Raw genomic sequence first — 16,336 nt, forward strand, 5'->3', positions numbered from 1 at the left:
ACTCCTATTTATTGCCATGTTCGTTCACGTACAATTATGTGGCAAGAATACTTTATTTATTCATTGCATTGATATAATCAATACGATTTTGAAAGAAATCTTAAATTTGTAATGTATTTAATTCACTTGCTTACATGATTGCTATATATGGAAATATTGTGCTATTCTGATTGTGAGGACGAACTATCAAATCCCCTGGTTCGTAAGCTTCGTTGTGAAACTGAGAGATCGCTCCGTTGTTTGGTACGGAGCGAGGCGGTGGGTGGGCGAGGTGGTGGGTTCAGCTGTGGTGAGGTGAATTTGCCGTTCAGCGTGTTACCAAATTTTTCCACGGAGCTACTTGTGTACGACACATCAAAATGTGCACCCTGTCATGTGCCAGACAGCTAGGGATGTATCAGTCATCTGATGCGTGAGGGCACTGACTGAAGACAATCCCTCACAGATCTGCCCTCTGCATCTGCAGGTGTTGAGTGGCGATGTAGCCTCAGCAACTTACAGTGGCTGGAAGGATTGATCTGTGAAAATTTGAGTGCTTGATGAAAAGGTGGGGGTTTTAAACTCAACGGGAAGGTGTGGTAGCTATCAAGCCTATGTTAGTGACCATCACAGGCAAGATGACCAAAAAGCAATATGATCTGGTGCAGAACGATGAGTATGACTGTCGCATTCCTCTCCACACCTGAAGAAGCATTCCAGCATGGCATTTCTTTCCAAGCAAAATACATCGGAACTCTTGATGTTCCACGCCCATCAAGCAGGGTAGAAATTGTTGCAGCTATGAGGCGGATCCGATATGAGTTCAAAGCAAAGGGATTGAAGAAAAAAAAGGTTTCACTGGTTGTTAGCACTGAAGGTGTCAAGGTTTCCTTGAAGAAAAACAAAAAGAAAAACCAGTCTGCAGAAGAAAACAAGCTTCTAGTCATGCACCATCCAATTTACAGGATATTTTATGTATCTCATGATTCACAGGATCTGAAAATTTTTAGCTACATTGCCAGGGAAACTCATTCAAATGTGTTTAAGTGTAGTGTTTTCAAAGCAGCAAAGAAGAGCCAGGCCATGAAGGTGGTTAGGACTGTTGGCCAAGCATTTGAAGTGTGCCATAAATTGGAATGTGGGGATGATGGGGAAGATGCTGCCCAGAGCATCATCGGCAGTGAAGATCTGAGTGCACATGTGCGCAGGGCTACAGACACATCCTCAGACCCACTGAGTATGGATCTGCCACCCTATGACTCTGCAGATGTGATAAACACAAATCTCAGGAGGCCAACAAAGCTGGAGCCATTGTCTCTTCCACCTGGAGGTAGCAACATTCTCCTGCCAGCTGAGCTCTTCACCTCACCTCTGACAGAGCCACTGGGGCTGGAGGGCATTCTGCCACATGCAGGCACTCCTCTCTCTGCTCACCATGAGCAGCAGCTATTGAGGGAGCAGCTCATCCAGCAACAGCAACAGACAAAGGCTGCCTTGGCTCAGGTAGGTTGCTTTGTCAGCTGCCCAATGCTGTATGTGTTGTTCAGATTGCCAACTCCCTGTGTCATTTGACAGTGCAAATGTTGGTGAGAAATGGATATTTCAAGACAATTATTTTTGGGTTGAGAAGAATGGTACATCAGAGGCCATTCATATGTTATGCAGTGTGCTGGAGAGAGGGAAGGGAGGAGAGGGTGATGGGGCATAACTGAAGTTACAAGGGTGGGTGAATGGTGTAAGGTTACCTTCAGGTGTGATTGCAACTTATGCCAGTCTTTAACAAATGTTTTAAAACTTTAAGACCGGAAATGGTTGGCTTCCTATCACAAGCAGCACGCCGTCGGTGTTTCGCGCTTTTAGCCTAATTAGGGGCTAAACTGACGGCACGTTTTTGCTATGGTGTGCCTAGCGCACCGTAACGAAGGGAAGCGCGTTGAAAATGACCCAAATGCGAAACGTAATTCATGGACCACCCACAGTGATGTGGTTTTCACTCATCCAAAGGCTAGCAGTTGGTCATGCGCACACCAACGTTACGGAGGTTATGTCAGGAGTGAATACCAGCCCGGTTGGATCGCTTTCAGCCGAGCGTGACCCGGTCTACTCTGCTGGAACAATGGGGACGGCGCGCCTCTCGGAATTGGGCGAAACATACCAATGACCTTGTTGCTGTGCTATTACGCCAGCTCAGGCTTGAACGCCGGGGATGAGTGAACTTTATGTGAGAAAGATAGGTCATGAAGAAAACCTCCAGTTTTGGAATTACTATTTTATGTGTTCGAAATAGCTGATCTAAAACATACCGGTGGGTACTGGTTATTGTGCGTGATCGAAGAACCATTGGCATACATATAGTATGGGAAAGCACGACGTGACAAGTCAGCACTGATGCTGACGAGTGGATATCACTTCTGGTGACCATAAGCAGTCGATGCAGCCTAAAATTACGATTGGGTATCACTGGCAACGACACTTACGACCTGCGACCAAACTGCCTCGAAGTTTCAAGTTTCGTCATAATAGTTTACCAAGTATTGCCGGATATCGCCATTCAACCAGTACCTTATGGTAAAGGTCTTGATGGTCAGTTATTTTCAACACGAGAGCTCATCGAGACGTGTTAACATCGCTCGCGTTTAAGTCGAATTTTCAGCTTTTAGCGTTGCTTTTCATCACAGCGACGCCACGCGGCCTGCCAAACGCTTAGGGATGTAGGGTCGCTACATGGCAGCACGGCCTGTGCGGCCCGACGGCTGCGGTGCCGGACCTAACCACGGCGGGCGCGTGCCCCGCGCCAGGCCGGCGCTGATGTCATGTGCTGTCCGCGCGGCCGCTCCCCGGCCGTCTCCGGGTCCGCCCGGTGCCGCGCTGCCGCCGGCGCCCGCTGCAGCCGGCTGGCTCGAGCGGTGACGCGCCCGGCTGTCGAGCACGTCCGGCCCGATTTCCGGTCAACAGGGCACGACCCGCCCGACCGCCGCCGACGCTGCGGCGCTGGCCTGTCGCGGCGCCGCTCGCCTGTCGCAGCGGCGTCGGTCGCCTGTCGCGTCGCTGCCCGGGCCGACCGCGGTGCGGGGAGGGGCGCTGACAGGTGACGGCGGCACCGGGCGCCCCCGGGGCAGCCGTCGGCGGCGCTGTGGTGCGTTCTGCTCGGGGCCATCTGGTCGAGCTGGGTGGTGGAAGGTGCTGGCTGAGGCCAGTGCTTCCTCGGCATTGGCTGCCTTTCTCTCTCTCGCTCTCGCTGGGTGTTGTTTTGGCTGGTCGTTCCCAGTGCCGGCCATCTTATTGTCGCGCTGTGCGTGATCCCCAGCCGTCCCAGCCGCTCTGGTATGCCGCATATCCGGCCAGGTGCATGGGGAGCTCTGCGGGACTCGGTAAAACAACACCGCCGCGCAGCCGTCACTGGGCGGCAGATATTAATGAGTTACGTGATGAATAACTGATGCAGGCAATCAGAACTGAGCCGGAGCGATTACATTTGGGCTGGTTGTTTTCATTCTGGCGGCCGGGCCGTTTCAGCTGCCAATGCGCAGTGATGGATGGTCTCCTTGGCGGTCGGGTGTTGGTCGTGGTGTGTGTTGCCGACAGGATTCTCTTGCTGGTTGTCCGCCCGCTTGATAAAGGGCGAAAAGGGAAGCAGTAGCGGTTTTTCTCGCGAATTTTGATGATTTGGTAAGAAATTATTGCGGTCATTGTGTGTTATGAAACATAATCGGCGAGGAATCTTTAAAGAGCAGCAGAATGAGGTCTGTATGATATCCTAATCGAGCGGGTCGTGGGCCTTGTGCACGTCTGAGCTGGTGTGTTGCCTTGGTGGGAATTGTGAGTTAGTGGGCCGATAACGTCCGTTCAGTTCGGCGGCTGGGTCAGCTCGATAGGCTCTGTTCGGTCATCCGAAGCCGGTCCAGTGGTCCTGCGATCTCTTCGCGTCTCTTTTTCAACCGACCGCTTCGTTCCGTTTTCAGCCGGGGGATCTAGGACTCGGCCTAATTAAATTATTTGAAGTAAACTTTTAATGTTTTTAGCTCCCTCAAGGACGAAAATTCCACATCCGCTGACGCAAAGAGAACGAACCTGACAACAACTCGCTCCTCGAGCTGAGCATCTCAAAATATCAGACCTTCCTGCTGGCTGTTTTTGTCACTGGAGCTCACCCAGCCGACGAAGCGCGCCCTAGCCGTGCCCGTGACGTCAGCCCGAAGGCGTGCGTCACCGGGTGGCGGTCTGACGCTTCCTCGGGCCGAACCTGCGCCCGCCGCCATTAATCGGTGGGGCCGGGCGGCCGAGCGACGTGTTTGTGCGGCGGCCGGCGCGGCTCGACGCGCTCCGCCGGCCGCACAATCAGCACCGCCGCCCCCTGGGAGCGACGGATGCGGTCCAATATTGACCGAGACTGGCCCTCGGGGCTGGCGGCTGCCACCGCCGCGGTGGCTCGGGACAGATCAGCCTGTAAGAGGGTGACCCGGCGCCCCGGGCTCGGCAGCGCCGTCACGCGCTGCGGCGAGAGCGGCGGCCGCCACCGCAAACAGCGCACTCGGCCGACAGCACGCCCCAGAGGGCGATTCGTGTGCTTGACGGAAAGAACACCCAGATACTCTGTCATTCCCATGCCACGACGCAGACCTGTTTATTTTTTCGCCTCATCCTGTGATTACTAACTGCACTTGCCAAGTCCCACCAACCGTCTTCATTGTGGTCCCAATATCAGTCAGACGCTCTGACCCGGAAGGAATGCTGGCGAGGCTCACCGAGTCGGCACGGCGTCTCGTGTGTGGGCCGGCGCCGTAGCACCGTCTCCCCGGCGTGCCGCGCTGCGACGGCTGCCGCTTGGGCCTCGCGGCGCCCGCAACTGGTCGAAAGTCGGTGCCGCCGAACAAAAACGCTCACGCCGGCCATAAACAGTGACGCTACAGCGGGCACCGGGTGGAATGCCACCGGCGGGATGTTGTTAGTGACTGCGTCGCTGCCATCCATTATTAACCGATCGACTGGGGCCTGGGTGGCTTTTTCCGCCGCAGGTCATTCGGCTGCTCCTGACAAATAGGGGGCGCTGTCAATGTCGTGAACATTGCTGAGCGAGCGTTTGAAAGGCTGGATGTTAACTGCTTCTGACGTGGTAGCGTCGACCGCTGGATCCGAACTGAATCGTTTTGCCTTGTCATCATCGTCCTTTATCCTGCAACGTAAACTTGTGGTGCCATCGGGCGGGGCCGTTGTTGCCGGTTGTAAAAATTCACGATTTCATCGCCAGTTCGGTGGCAAGCGTCGCTTTTCACTTGACGCGTGTGCTGCATCCCCTTCCCCACACAAGTGAAGGAATTGGAGGATCCGTGGTTACGGTGGTACCTCCATTTTCATGGAATGCTGACATGGCCCATGACAACACATGAAAACAATCAGCTTCAAATTTGTTTTCGGAACGCCGACGTCTGGAGACGCTCCTTCACTTCCACGGCTTCACGTCTGCTGAAAGTACCACCGTTCCTTCTGGAAGCGTGTGACTCGTACTTGGCGATTTCCAGCAGTTTTGCGATTTTTTCGCCCACCAGTTGTCTCTTGCGGCCAGCTGACCTCCCGGTGGAGGCTGGCCGACAGCCGCTGCCGCCCGGTCCGTGCGCCTGCCGTGTGCCGTGTCGTGCGTGACGCCTGGTCACGCCGGCTGCGGCTAATCGACCCTGGCATCATTGGCGCGGACAGGGTGACGCTGGTCGGCCGCGCGGCGCGCCCGCGCGACTCGTCGCGGCGCCGCGTTTTCGCCGCCGCGCCGCGGCAGCTGATGTCAGTGGCTGAGAATGCAGCCGCGACCGCATCGGAGACTGGCGACCGCCGCCGCGGCCGCGCAGATGAGTCAACCGCCCCTAAAAGGACGGTCACCTGGGGTAGAGCTCCGCCGTAGTGGCGCCCGCGCACCTCGCCGGACTCCCGGGTGCGTGGTACCACCTGTCGCCTCGTGTAACGCGATCGTTTCACTCGACTGCGCTGTCTTGGGACTTTTACTACGGGTCGACGGTGCGACGCGTCAGTGCGACAAACGAGGTTACTGGGCCAGAACGACTCGCACGCGGCGGAAGCTGTCGCCGGCGCCAAACGGCCGCGTGACCGGCACACGCGGAAGCGCCAGGGAGCGCCGGCACTGCTGGCGCGCCGCTCACCGTGCGCGGCGGTCGTTTGTCTGCGATGTGTCGGCGGATGGCGGCGGGCGCCGCGTGGCAGCTTCGGTCTCACGCCCCGGAGTTCGGCAGCGGCTCGACCTTGGTCGCGCGCCGGGTCCTGGGGCGCACGTCGGGCCTTGGGCTTCGTTACAGAACGGGTCTTGGGGATGCATCGGCTAGCGAGTGCGACGCCACGGCGTCAGTGTTGAGTATCAACGGAACGTCGCACCGTGGCTGCGTTCAGGTTGCTCTCCTGCCCCGACAGGGTGTGACGGCGGCGAACGCCTGTAACTCTGCAGTGCTGTCAGTCGCCTCTGGGCAGGATGGGTCAGACGGCTCTGTCACACGAGCGCCCCGGCGTCCGGCTGCCCTCTCAGGCCCTGGACCGGGCTCGTAGCAATATCACTGGTTCCCGTCTCGGCCAGCCGCTGCCGGGGCTGAGGCGCGGCACTGACTACGTCCGTCAGCTCAGCGAGCGGTGCCGCATGGCTGTTGATGTCGGGACAGCTCTGGTCCCTGGGAGATCCGCTGGGCTCTGAGGAGCGTTGCTACCACTCTGCCCTCCTAGCTTATTTGAGCCCGTTGGCCATTGGGGAGAGGATTATACGCTGCGAGCACGCGGTCGGCCGGCTGGCGTCTCGTTTGGCAGCTTAGCGCCCACTCGTGGGCTCGATACCACTCTCCCCCGCGATATTGCCTAAACCTCAGTAGGCACGCACGTCCACACGGGACCCGGCAGACCGTGTCCTGTTGTGTCTCGTCCCGTCCTGTCCTTTCTTGGTCTGTCCTGTCATGTGGCCTGTCGTATGCCCTGCTCTGTCCTGTCCTGTCGCGTTGCGTTCTGTTCTGTTCTGTTTTATCGCCACTGTTTATCTCCCGGTGTGTGCAGACTTACCCTGACTTATCCTATCCCGCTGGGTCCAGACCTTCCTGACGGACCTTGTATCAGTGAATCCAGATATGTCCCTACTGGTCCCGTCTCAGTATGTCCATACTGGTCCGGACTGGTTCTCCGCCCGAGTATGTCCAGACCGGCCCTGACTGGTTAGTATGTCCAGACCGGTCCTCACTGGTCCCGTCTCAGTATCTCCAGACTGGTCCTAGCTGGTCCCCTGCCCTTGTGTGTTCAGACCGCTCCTGATTGATCTCCCGCGCTAGTGTGTCCAGACCGGTCTTAGCTGGTCCCCGCTCCCCTGATGTGTCCAGGCCGGCCCGGCTGGTTCCGTCCCTGTGTGTCCAGACTGGTCCTAGCTGGTCCCCTGCCCTTGTGTGTTCAGACCGCTCCTGACTGATCTCCCGCCCTAGTGTGTCCAGACCGGTCTTAGCTGGTCCCCCGACCCAGTGTGTCCAGGGCCGCTGAGGCCGGTGCGGCCGGCCGGCCTGATCTGCCGGCGTGTCCGTTGCTGGCCGCGCCAGCCTGATCTGCCGGTGTGTCCGGTGCCGGCGGGCCGGCCTGATCTGCCGGTGTGTCCAGTGCCGGCCGCGCCGGGCGGCACGTGTGAGACGGAGGCCGTCCCGTGCTGGCTTTGTCTGGCGGCCGGTGCACCCGGTGTCGGGCCGCCTGCTCGCGCCGGCCGGTGGCCTTGAAGCCGGCCGGACCGGACCGCACCGCCTCCGCCAGAGACGGGGAAACTGGCCGCGCCCGACCGCTAACGGATGGCGCAGCCACCTGAACAGGGCCACTAGAGAGGGCGCGAAGTGGCGCGGTCAGAGGGAAGCAGTGGAGCGTTGGGATGGCGCGACGTGAACCCGGGTCAGAACACAGGCTGTGAATGGCGCAGCCTAGCGGCGGGGGGGGGGGGGGCGTGGCGCAACGAACACCATGATGCACGTTGACACGTACAGGTGGGGGGGGGGGGGGGCAACTGAACCTGGGCCAGAATGTTGGGTGGGGTGGCGTGGGCAGGTGAACCTGTCCTAAAGTGCTGTGTGGGGTGGCGTGGGCAGGTGAACTTGGCCCAGAACGTTGGGTTGGGGTGGCATGGGCAGGTGAATCTGTCCTAGAGCGCTGTGTGGGAGTGGCGTGGTTAGGTGAACTTGTCCCAGAGCGTTGGTTTGGGTTTGGCATTGGCAGATGAACCCGTCCTAGAGCGCTGTTTGCGGTGGTGTGGGCAGGTGAACCCTGACCAGAGTGCTGCGTGGGGATGGCGTGGGCAGGTGAACCCGGACCAGAGCGCTGTGTGGGGGTGGCGTGGGCGGGTGAACCCGGGCTGTAACAGATGGACTTGGACCAGAACACAGGGTGGAAATGGCTCAGAGAGGTGAACCAGAGTCAGATATCAGACTGGAAGTAGCGCAGACAGTTGGAAGGGTACGAAAGAGCAGGGTGGGAATGAATACCAGATGAATCGGGGCTAGAGTGCAGGACGGAAATGGCGCAGGCCAAGGTACGGGGACGAAATGGAGCCGGATGGAGTTGCGGAGTTAGATGGGAGAGATCTTGCTGTGTGCACCCAACCAGAGGAGTGGGCGGGAGTCGTGCGCGATCGCGAACCAGGCCTGGACAGGATGGAATGCGACAAGCGTGTGACCGCCTTTGTTTACCTTTTGGGAGAAGTTCCAAGTCAGAGCCTCGCGAGCGACTGCGGTGTGTAAACACCGTCCAGCGCGCTCGGCGGGGATCACCCAGTCGTGCTGTATGACCCGGTGGTGCTCCAGCACGCGCTGGCTCGCGATCCCGGCCTCCGTCTAAAGCAGCTCTCTCAAATACGATCCGTGTTGTGGCTCCGCGATGTGAGAACAACAGCAAGCAGATGTGCGCCGAATGTCCAATGGCTTTCGGCTTCTCGTCGTGGTATGAACCAAACGCCCGCCGTCGTGCGGACTATCAACTGACGGGTGACGGCGCGGGCGGAGTGGACATGACCGAGAGACTGTTGGCCAGGTTATGGGTACAATTGCGGTGTTCGTCCGACAACGTGATTACACCTGGCACGTCCGAGGCGTGCTGGTAGGTCACCAGGAGCCCTCCTCTCCGGCCGAGGTCATGTGTAGGGACCGGGCCGTCAGCAGGTCAACCAGCAGCCGTCTGTGCCCGACGGGTGTAACTGAACAAGTACAGATAAATGGGCTGTTCTGAAGCAGCCAAAGCAGAAGAAAGGCCTGAAATCCCCAAAGTGCCCAATGCTGGAGGCATGCAACTTAGTTACAGCATCACGGGCCCGTATTCCAACGCGGTGTGACGCAGCTGCTTCAGTCTGTGCCCAGATGTCTGGTGGGAAAAGACCCAGGCCTTATATTTTAGTATATGATAATGCGCCAGTTAGACGGAGTAAGTGATGCGCCAGCTTACCCATGACTGCGTACTCAGCGTTGGGCCGCGGCCGGCTGAAACGATTTTTGCCAGCCAGTTCCAGCGAAGGGAACCTGCTGACAGGAACAAGCGATGGGAGTAATTGGCAACAACTTATGCATCATTTACAGTCAAATGATGCATCTGTCGCAACGAGCCATCCGTAAACATGTCGCGAGTGCAATAAGCAACTGAGCTGGTGAGACTGCTCTCGATTACTGTGCAACGCAATCGATTTTGTTGGCATAATTTTTGGTTTCATTGGTTTAGTTTTAAGGAATTAAAATTTGGAGTGTAACTGTGGCCACATCCATAGTTACTCTTAAGGAAAACCGGACTATGACCTCTTCTGATAATTTGTTTTGCACTGAATTCGGTCTGGCCAAACAATTTCAAGTGACGGAGTCGATAAGAATTGAATGACAGTTTTTGAAACTGACTAAAGCATCGCCCAGCGCGTGAACCTCTACCTTGGCTACGGTTCGCATTGAGCAGAATTTAAGCCCTCACGGTTCCTTACCCCCCCCCCCCCCCCCCCCCCCACAGCGTCTGCCACCCGCGACCGATGCAGGATAAGGTGATATTTGGCGCTTTGCTGTCAGTTGTGGCGCACCTGGACGGGTTCGAGGTCCGCAGGCGTGTTGCCGGCAGGTGTTCGCCGGCGCCTCACAGCGGGTTTCATGTTCTCTGCCTCGGTTGCTGAGATCCGACATCGATCCTAAAAAACACGTGAAAACAAGCGGCTCCATGAGCGGGCATTCATGACCGCCGTGATCAGCCGGACCGTGAAACGCTGCGGCACTCATAGCTCTCCCAGATTCTGGTGCAATGCACCGCTGACATGTTACCTTGAAATCCCAGTTGGTACTCACGCTGGAAGGGCTGTAACGAATAGTTTGCAAAGGGTCTTGTATGTTAACGCATCTGCAAAATATCTTGGTGAGGCTGCTTTCAAAGAATTTATTATTTCATACCGGACCCCCTCAGTATTTGCGATTGGCGGAAGGAATGCAACTGAGCATTACTGCATCCAGATTCCATGGCGGCCATTTCTTATATACTTAGTCGTGACCGTGCAGTATTGTATGTTGCTTGAAATTTTTGGAAGGAATCAACAACACGCTTTGTGTTGTAGCGAGACGGTACGCGAAATTAACATGTGCACACATCGACCCGCCGTTTTGCTGGTACCATTGTCTGTTTTCTCCCCCGTTGCTATTAGTCTGAGGTCGCTTGCATAACCCATCGCTGAGATCTGGACCCGCTGCATTCGTTCTTGAGGGCTTTTGCGATTGGAATGTTGTAAGTCCCACCTGAATTGAAAAGTGTGGTAAAACATCGGCGATATTGCGACGTGGCGGTATTGCGGCCCCCTGACCGCATAGCTTCCACTCGAATGACTTGAGAATATTGCAGCAGAATTCTTACATATTTGTATTGCTTTTTGTTACAACCATGTGTTGTGGGACAGGGTCGGAATCGACCCCGCCCAGGACGAGACAAACACAAATCTGGTAAAGACCCGTCGGTTCGCAGTCTGGTTCGTGGCCACAGCGAACCTGTCTTATGACTACACCTGGTGTCTGTGTTGTGCTGTTGGTTTCTTGACAATGAAGGAAAGAGTAGCAATGATCAAAATGGCTGCGCGGTATTTCTTCTGACTGACGGATGAGACACGAAATATGCTTTGTCCATCTCGACATTTTGCAGGTTCACGTGTCTTGTAAAATGCAGACCGTCGGTAAAAACAGAACAAGACAGTCGAGAAGGTACTTCGATCCGGTTGCCCTGCCTTCCGTGCGCAGGTGTTCCCGAAACCACCACGGAAATCGTAATTCCTCAGCTGCATACCTACGTCTCTAATCTCGTAGTTTTGGAACGTCTCGAATCGAACGTCTCGTTCTCAGTCAGTTGCTGGTCTCATAGTGACTGTATGGCCACGAAGTCGCACAGCTGGCGGTGTTTTCGATGGCAGCTCTGCGACATGCCCCTGTTCGGGATCCCTGAGAGCCGGGTCGCCCTCCCGTGCCGTTGCTCGGAGACGAGTGCAGCTGCACTGCAGAGTTGAATGGCTCCGGCCGGCCGGCCCCGTAAGGCAAGCTCTCAGTGACGCCCGGCGCGTTATTGAGAGCTGCACGCAACAGCTCGGGGACGCCGTTCGGCCAGCGCGTTATTGAGAGCTGGACGCAACAGCTCGGGGACGCCGTTCGGCCAGCGCGTTATTGAGAGCTGGACGCAACAGCTCGGGGACGCCGTTCGGCCAGCGCGTTATTGAGAGCTGGACGCAACAGCTCGGGGACGCCGTTCGGCCAGCGCGTTATTGAGAGCTGCACGCAACAGCTCGGGGACGCCGCCCGGCCAGCGCGTGAAGCATGTGATCTCGGCGCGCTTCCCCGCGCCCGACGCCACCGAGTGTTGGTTACGCTGGTGCGGCTCTGAAGAAAGTAGAGCGGGGAGTAAATATAAGGGTAGTGGATACAAACTCGCCATGGAGAAATGAATAGGTTTTGTCAATAAGAATGCGATTCCTTACTTGGTACAGTTCTACAGCCCGCGAGGCTCGGGCTGCGTTCGCTGACTGCAGAAGGGAGATCGCCTGTGTTGTGTTCCTGTATACATTCCGTTATCACTATAAAGCGTTCATGCTACAGAGGCGTGATAGCGCCCCGTGAGCAGGTGTCCCAGCATGCGGTCTCTCTGGATCGCCATGGGGCACCGATCGACACGACAGATCGGTAGTCGAATGACATGTTTGCGCGCCCGGCTGCATAAACGGCTGCCCGGTTAGCGGCGGCGCCAGACATCGATCAGTGAGCAGGCCGGCCGCCCTGCCCCATGTGTTGGCTGGACGTGATTGCCAGCCGAGCCATACAGTCTGCTGCTGCACAGCCGTCCTGTTTACCATACCGGGACACGATGACCGCTGATGGACAGGTGATGCTTGACAGCTGCATTTTGTTCAGCAGAGGCAGGGCAGTGGAAACTGTCCATGCCATGACTAGAACGGCTTTATTTTTGCCGTACATGTGTAGAACAGAGGCCAGTAGGTTTGTCCTAGGAAATGTGAGCTTACATGTTCATTCTATCGTGAACAACAGGTATTTCACCAGCCTGCAATGTGCCTTGCAAAACTTGTTTTAGGAAATGACGCAATCAGATGTCTTGCCGGAGAAGACTTAAGGTGTACATATGTATATATATATATATATATATATATATATATTTATATCTAATTATTTATGTATTTTAACACACCTATATACATATATACATATATATTTAAATGGCAAAGTTATATTTCATTACCGAACGAGTTAATGATGTAGCCTTGGAATGCTGGGTGTACATTGTATGAGTGGTGTTTCGCAACATTTGTAGTACAAACATTGGGTGAGCGTTTCTGCGGATAAGAAGAACAAGGCTATCACGAATCAGAACTTAGAGGCGTGGGAAGCACTAATTCTCGTTAGAAAGCGGAGCCATGACGCGAAGAAAATTTCCAGATCACTTACACAGCTGTCACCTCGATCTTGCACTTATGTTATATATCAGTGATACCAGGTGGCACGCCCGTGGTGGCTCATGAATGGCGTTGTCCGTGTTCAGGCTGTAGTTCTCATGGCCAGTCGTTGGCGTCTTAGGGGACGCGCCGACCGCGGAGATCACGGCGTTAAGGGGCTGTTACTGACTGGGAGGGCAGACACCACTAGCGGAGCAAGGATTCGGACAGCCGGCGGGGCGTCGAGGACGGCGCGGGTCGTTACGCGGTGCTCTCGCGCACAGCCGGCCGGACCAGTGCCCCCAGCCCTGACGTCCCCAGCCTCACCCTGGCCGTGTGGCGCAGCGGCCGTGGACGTGGGCGGTGGCGCTGTGGGCCCTGGCCGTCGCCACGGACAGCCAAGGTCACTGTGAGGTCGGGCCGCCCTAGCCACGGCCGCCATGGAAGCTCGCGGAATTCAGTACGCGTCAGGGCTCAAGCCCAGCAAGGAACGCGTCCCACGGGAAGTGAGGGGCGTCCGCGTGCTAGGTCTTGGCTACTGCCACTGTCATCGGGCCTGGTGCAAAGGGTGGCTCGTGTGGACCCTCCTATCAACGTTCAAACGCTAGATAAGCTTCAACCGTTCTCAACGGCTTTGGACGCCGGGAACGGAGACCGTTGTGCGCAGCACAGCTTCAAACCTTGCGGACGGGTTTACCCTCCCGTTCGTTTGGGTTCACGTTCGTTGGGTTCACGCTCGTTGGTTTCGGCGCCGTCTGATAAATGGAGCCGTCCAAGCTGTGCGTCTCGCCAGACTGTCCACAGTCTTACGCGGCGATATAGCGATATAGCTGTTCATTACATTGAAGCGGGCGTAATGGTCCGCTCAAGTCGCCGGCTCCTCCATTAATGCCTTTCCGAGGTGAACGCCGTCCGAGTCTGTCCTGCTGTGTGGCCCTGCAGAGCTGTCACCGGCCCGTGGGTGGCGGCGGCCGGTCGGCCGGTGCTCGCCGTGGCCTGGGGATGAACGGACGGCGAGCGCGGCCTCCCGTCGCCCGGAACCGGTCCGCCGGAATGGCCGGGCGCCTGGCGCCGTCCTCGGTCGCCTCGGCCCGCCGGCTTGTGGCTGCCGCGCGCGCTGCAGCTTGTGCGGGCTTTGACCGACCCGTTAGTCGGATTGGAAGCGTCACGCACACGCGGGACCGCTGGACGGACTAGGCCCAGAGGGGCGGGCGGCGCGACCGTTGGCCCTTAGGCTCAGTTCGGACGCAGCTACAGCCCACCGCCCACTGCTGCTTGCGTGCTGCAGCCTGGAATGCTGTAGAATAGCGTGTCATGGCGGGCCTGCGACGGACGCTGGTTTGAAGATTGCGGCTGTCGGGGCTAGCGCCGTTCGACAGCGGACGGTTTTTGGCAAACCAGTGTCGGGAACCAGCCGAGCCTGGCAGCTCGGCCGGCCTAGCCTGTGCGTCATGAGAGGAGCGACACCGTGCATGTTGGCACGAAGTTTTTTGCGGGATTGTTGTCTGCTGATCGACGCAGCAGGTTAGAGTTGATCGCTAGCATGGGGCGTGCGACTAGTTGCGTTTGGCTAGTTGCATTTGACCAGCGCGGTTTAAGTGCACAGCTGCGCCGTGGCTGTCGTGGCTTTTCGAACGAAGAGTAGAACAAGTCGGTTTTTCGACGCCTTCCGAGTTGGCCAGGCGTTTTTTTTTTGTGTCCGCGCGCTGTTGACTGAACGCTCCGTCCCGTTTCTCCGCAGTTGACCGGAGGCGCTCATCCGACGGCGGCTGACCGGCCCCGCTCGTCTATTACAGGTGCATTTGCTGCGGGACCAGCTGAAGGCCGAGACGACGGCGAGACTGGAGGCGCAGACGCGCACGCACCAGCTGCTGCTGCACAACAAGGAGCTTTTGGAGCACATCAGGACGCTGGTGACGCAGCTGCGGCTGTCGGAGCATCCGCCGCCGGCTCCCGTCAGCAGCGACAGCCGGTCGGCCAGCGTCGAGGACCTGAAGGCGGGCGCGTCGGGCGCCTCGTCGATCGACGCCGGCCTGGGCAGCAGCTCGGTCAGCGCCGCCGCCGAGCCGCCGGCCAGCCTGCTCGGTCGGCTGGCGCGCGGCGCCTGGGCCCGCCACACCACCACCTGATGAGGGGGCGGACGGTGACCGTCACCCAGTGAGGAGGTCCTCACCGCTTCCTCTGTGCGAGCCGTGACTGGCGGAGCTGTGGGGCACCGGCCGACGGTGGTCGGCGACGCATCTGGCCACGGACTGACGGGGGCCCGCGCCGCCTCCTGATCACGGACTGGCGTGATGCGTCCCGCGGCACACGAGTCGGAGCGTGGCCGACATGGTCGGGGTGAGGCGCACCGCCCCGCCCCCCCCCCCCCCCCGGGCGTCCGCACTCTCTGCCATACTGACACTCGCACCCCCGAGCAGCGGCGGCGGCGGCGGCGGTGGCCGGGAGGCGCCGCTCGTGCTGTCCCGGTGCGCGCCGGGGGGCCGCACCGGCGGCGCCTCTGTGTATCCGTCGGTGGTGTGGTGCGAGTGCACGCGAGTGTGGGCGCGGAGGAGCTGCGTCTTCCTGGGAACGTGACACGCACCTGAGCCTGGCGGCCTGAGCCCCCACGCCGTGTGGGCTGGAGGCGGCGGGTTGTCGTTGCTGCCGGACATAATCATTGACGTTGATCTGATGTAATGCATTTCCGAGAGCTGAGTGGCGCTCAGTATTTTCTGAAGGTAGTCGTTTTCCCTGAACAAAGGTCCGGACGACAGTAGCGAGTCGTGGACCCAGCCATTCTTGCGTATCATGCATAGTACATACAAACGAAACATTCCATCCGATGTCAGGTCGTCGCATGCCCGGAGGACATGTGTCGCTGTTGCTGTTCTGTGTAGCGTGTGATTAAGTTAATAGACGTCCCAAGCTGTGACCAGCTGTTTCCCGCGCCTTCGCGGAACGCGGGTAATTCCTCAGCGGACGACGGGCGCGAACGTCGGAATCGATTTAGCGCGAGCTTCTCCAGAGCAGCTGCGCCGCCCCGTGGTCGGACGGGACCAGACCTGACGGCGTCTGGCATGTACTCATCTCACACCGCGCCGGCCCGGCAGAAAGCTGCCGGCGCCTTTCGTTTCCGTCGGCTCCGTCGCTAACGATGCGTCGACACAGGCTGAATGGCCTCGTCTAACGCCGGCGAGCGGCTCCGTGACGCCGGCTGCCGGGGACCGCGCCCGACGGCGCCCTAATGAAGCGAGACTTATTAGTCCCATCTTCGGCGGGAATCGATGCGTCGCGGCCGACGCGACCACGCCATCTGGCGTGCAGGCTGGCAGCTGAGGTTGGCGGCGTCGCCGGGAGCGGGGGACGCTTGCCCGCCGGGCAGGCGGCGCTGGCGGTCCGTACAGCGAGCCGACGGCTCAGGGACGGAACCGACTG

General features: G+C 58.0%; 1 protein-coding gene across 1 annotated transcript; it reads left to right on the top strand.

Moving 5' to 3' along the window:
• The first annotated feature begins 249 nt into the window (after positions 1-249).
• Positions 250-15,833, top strand: LOC119112442 (carboxyl-terminal PDZ ligand of neuronal nitric oxide synthase protein). Its single transcript, XM_037236630.1, has 2 exons — positions 250-1,482; positions 14,716-15,833. Exons 1-2 carry the CDS (start codon positions 634-636, stop codon positions 15,046-15,048), a joined length of 1,182 nt encoding a protein of 393 aa, XP_037092525.1. The 5' UTR covers positions 250-633; the 3' UTR covers positions 15,049-15,833.
• Positions 15,834-16,336: the final 503 nt, after the last annotated feature.

This window comes from Pollicipes pollicipes, unplaced genomic scaffold, assembly GCF_011947565.3.
Source record: "Pollicipes pollicipes isolate AB1234 unplaced genomic scaffold, Ppol_2.1 Scaffold_7261;HRSCAF=8764_pilon_pilon_pilon, whole genome shotgun sequence".
Taxonomy (NCBI): Eukaryota; Metazoa; Arthropoda; class Thecostraca; order Pollicipedomorpha; family Pollicipedidae; genus Pollicipes; species Pollicipes pollicipes.

Excerpts from the sequence above, each read along its gene's own strand:
- LOC119112442 (XM_037236630.1), top strand. The coding sequence starts at position 634 with ATGATCTGGTGCAGAACGATGAGTATGACTGTCGCATTCCTCTCCACA. Across the intron at positions 1,483-14,715 it reads CAAAGGCTGCCTTGGCTCAG|GTGCATTTGCTGCGGGACCA; the intron begins GTAGGTTGCTTT and ends CGTCTATTACAG.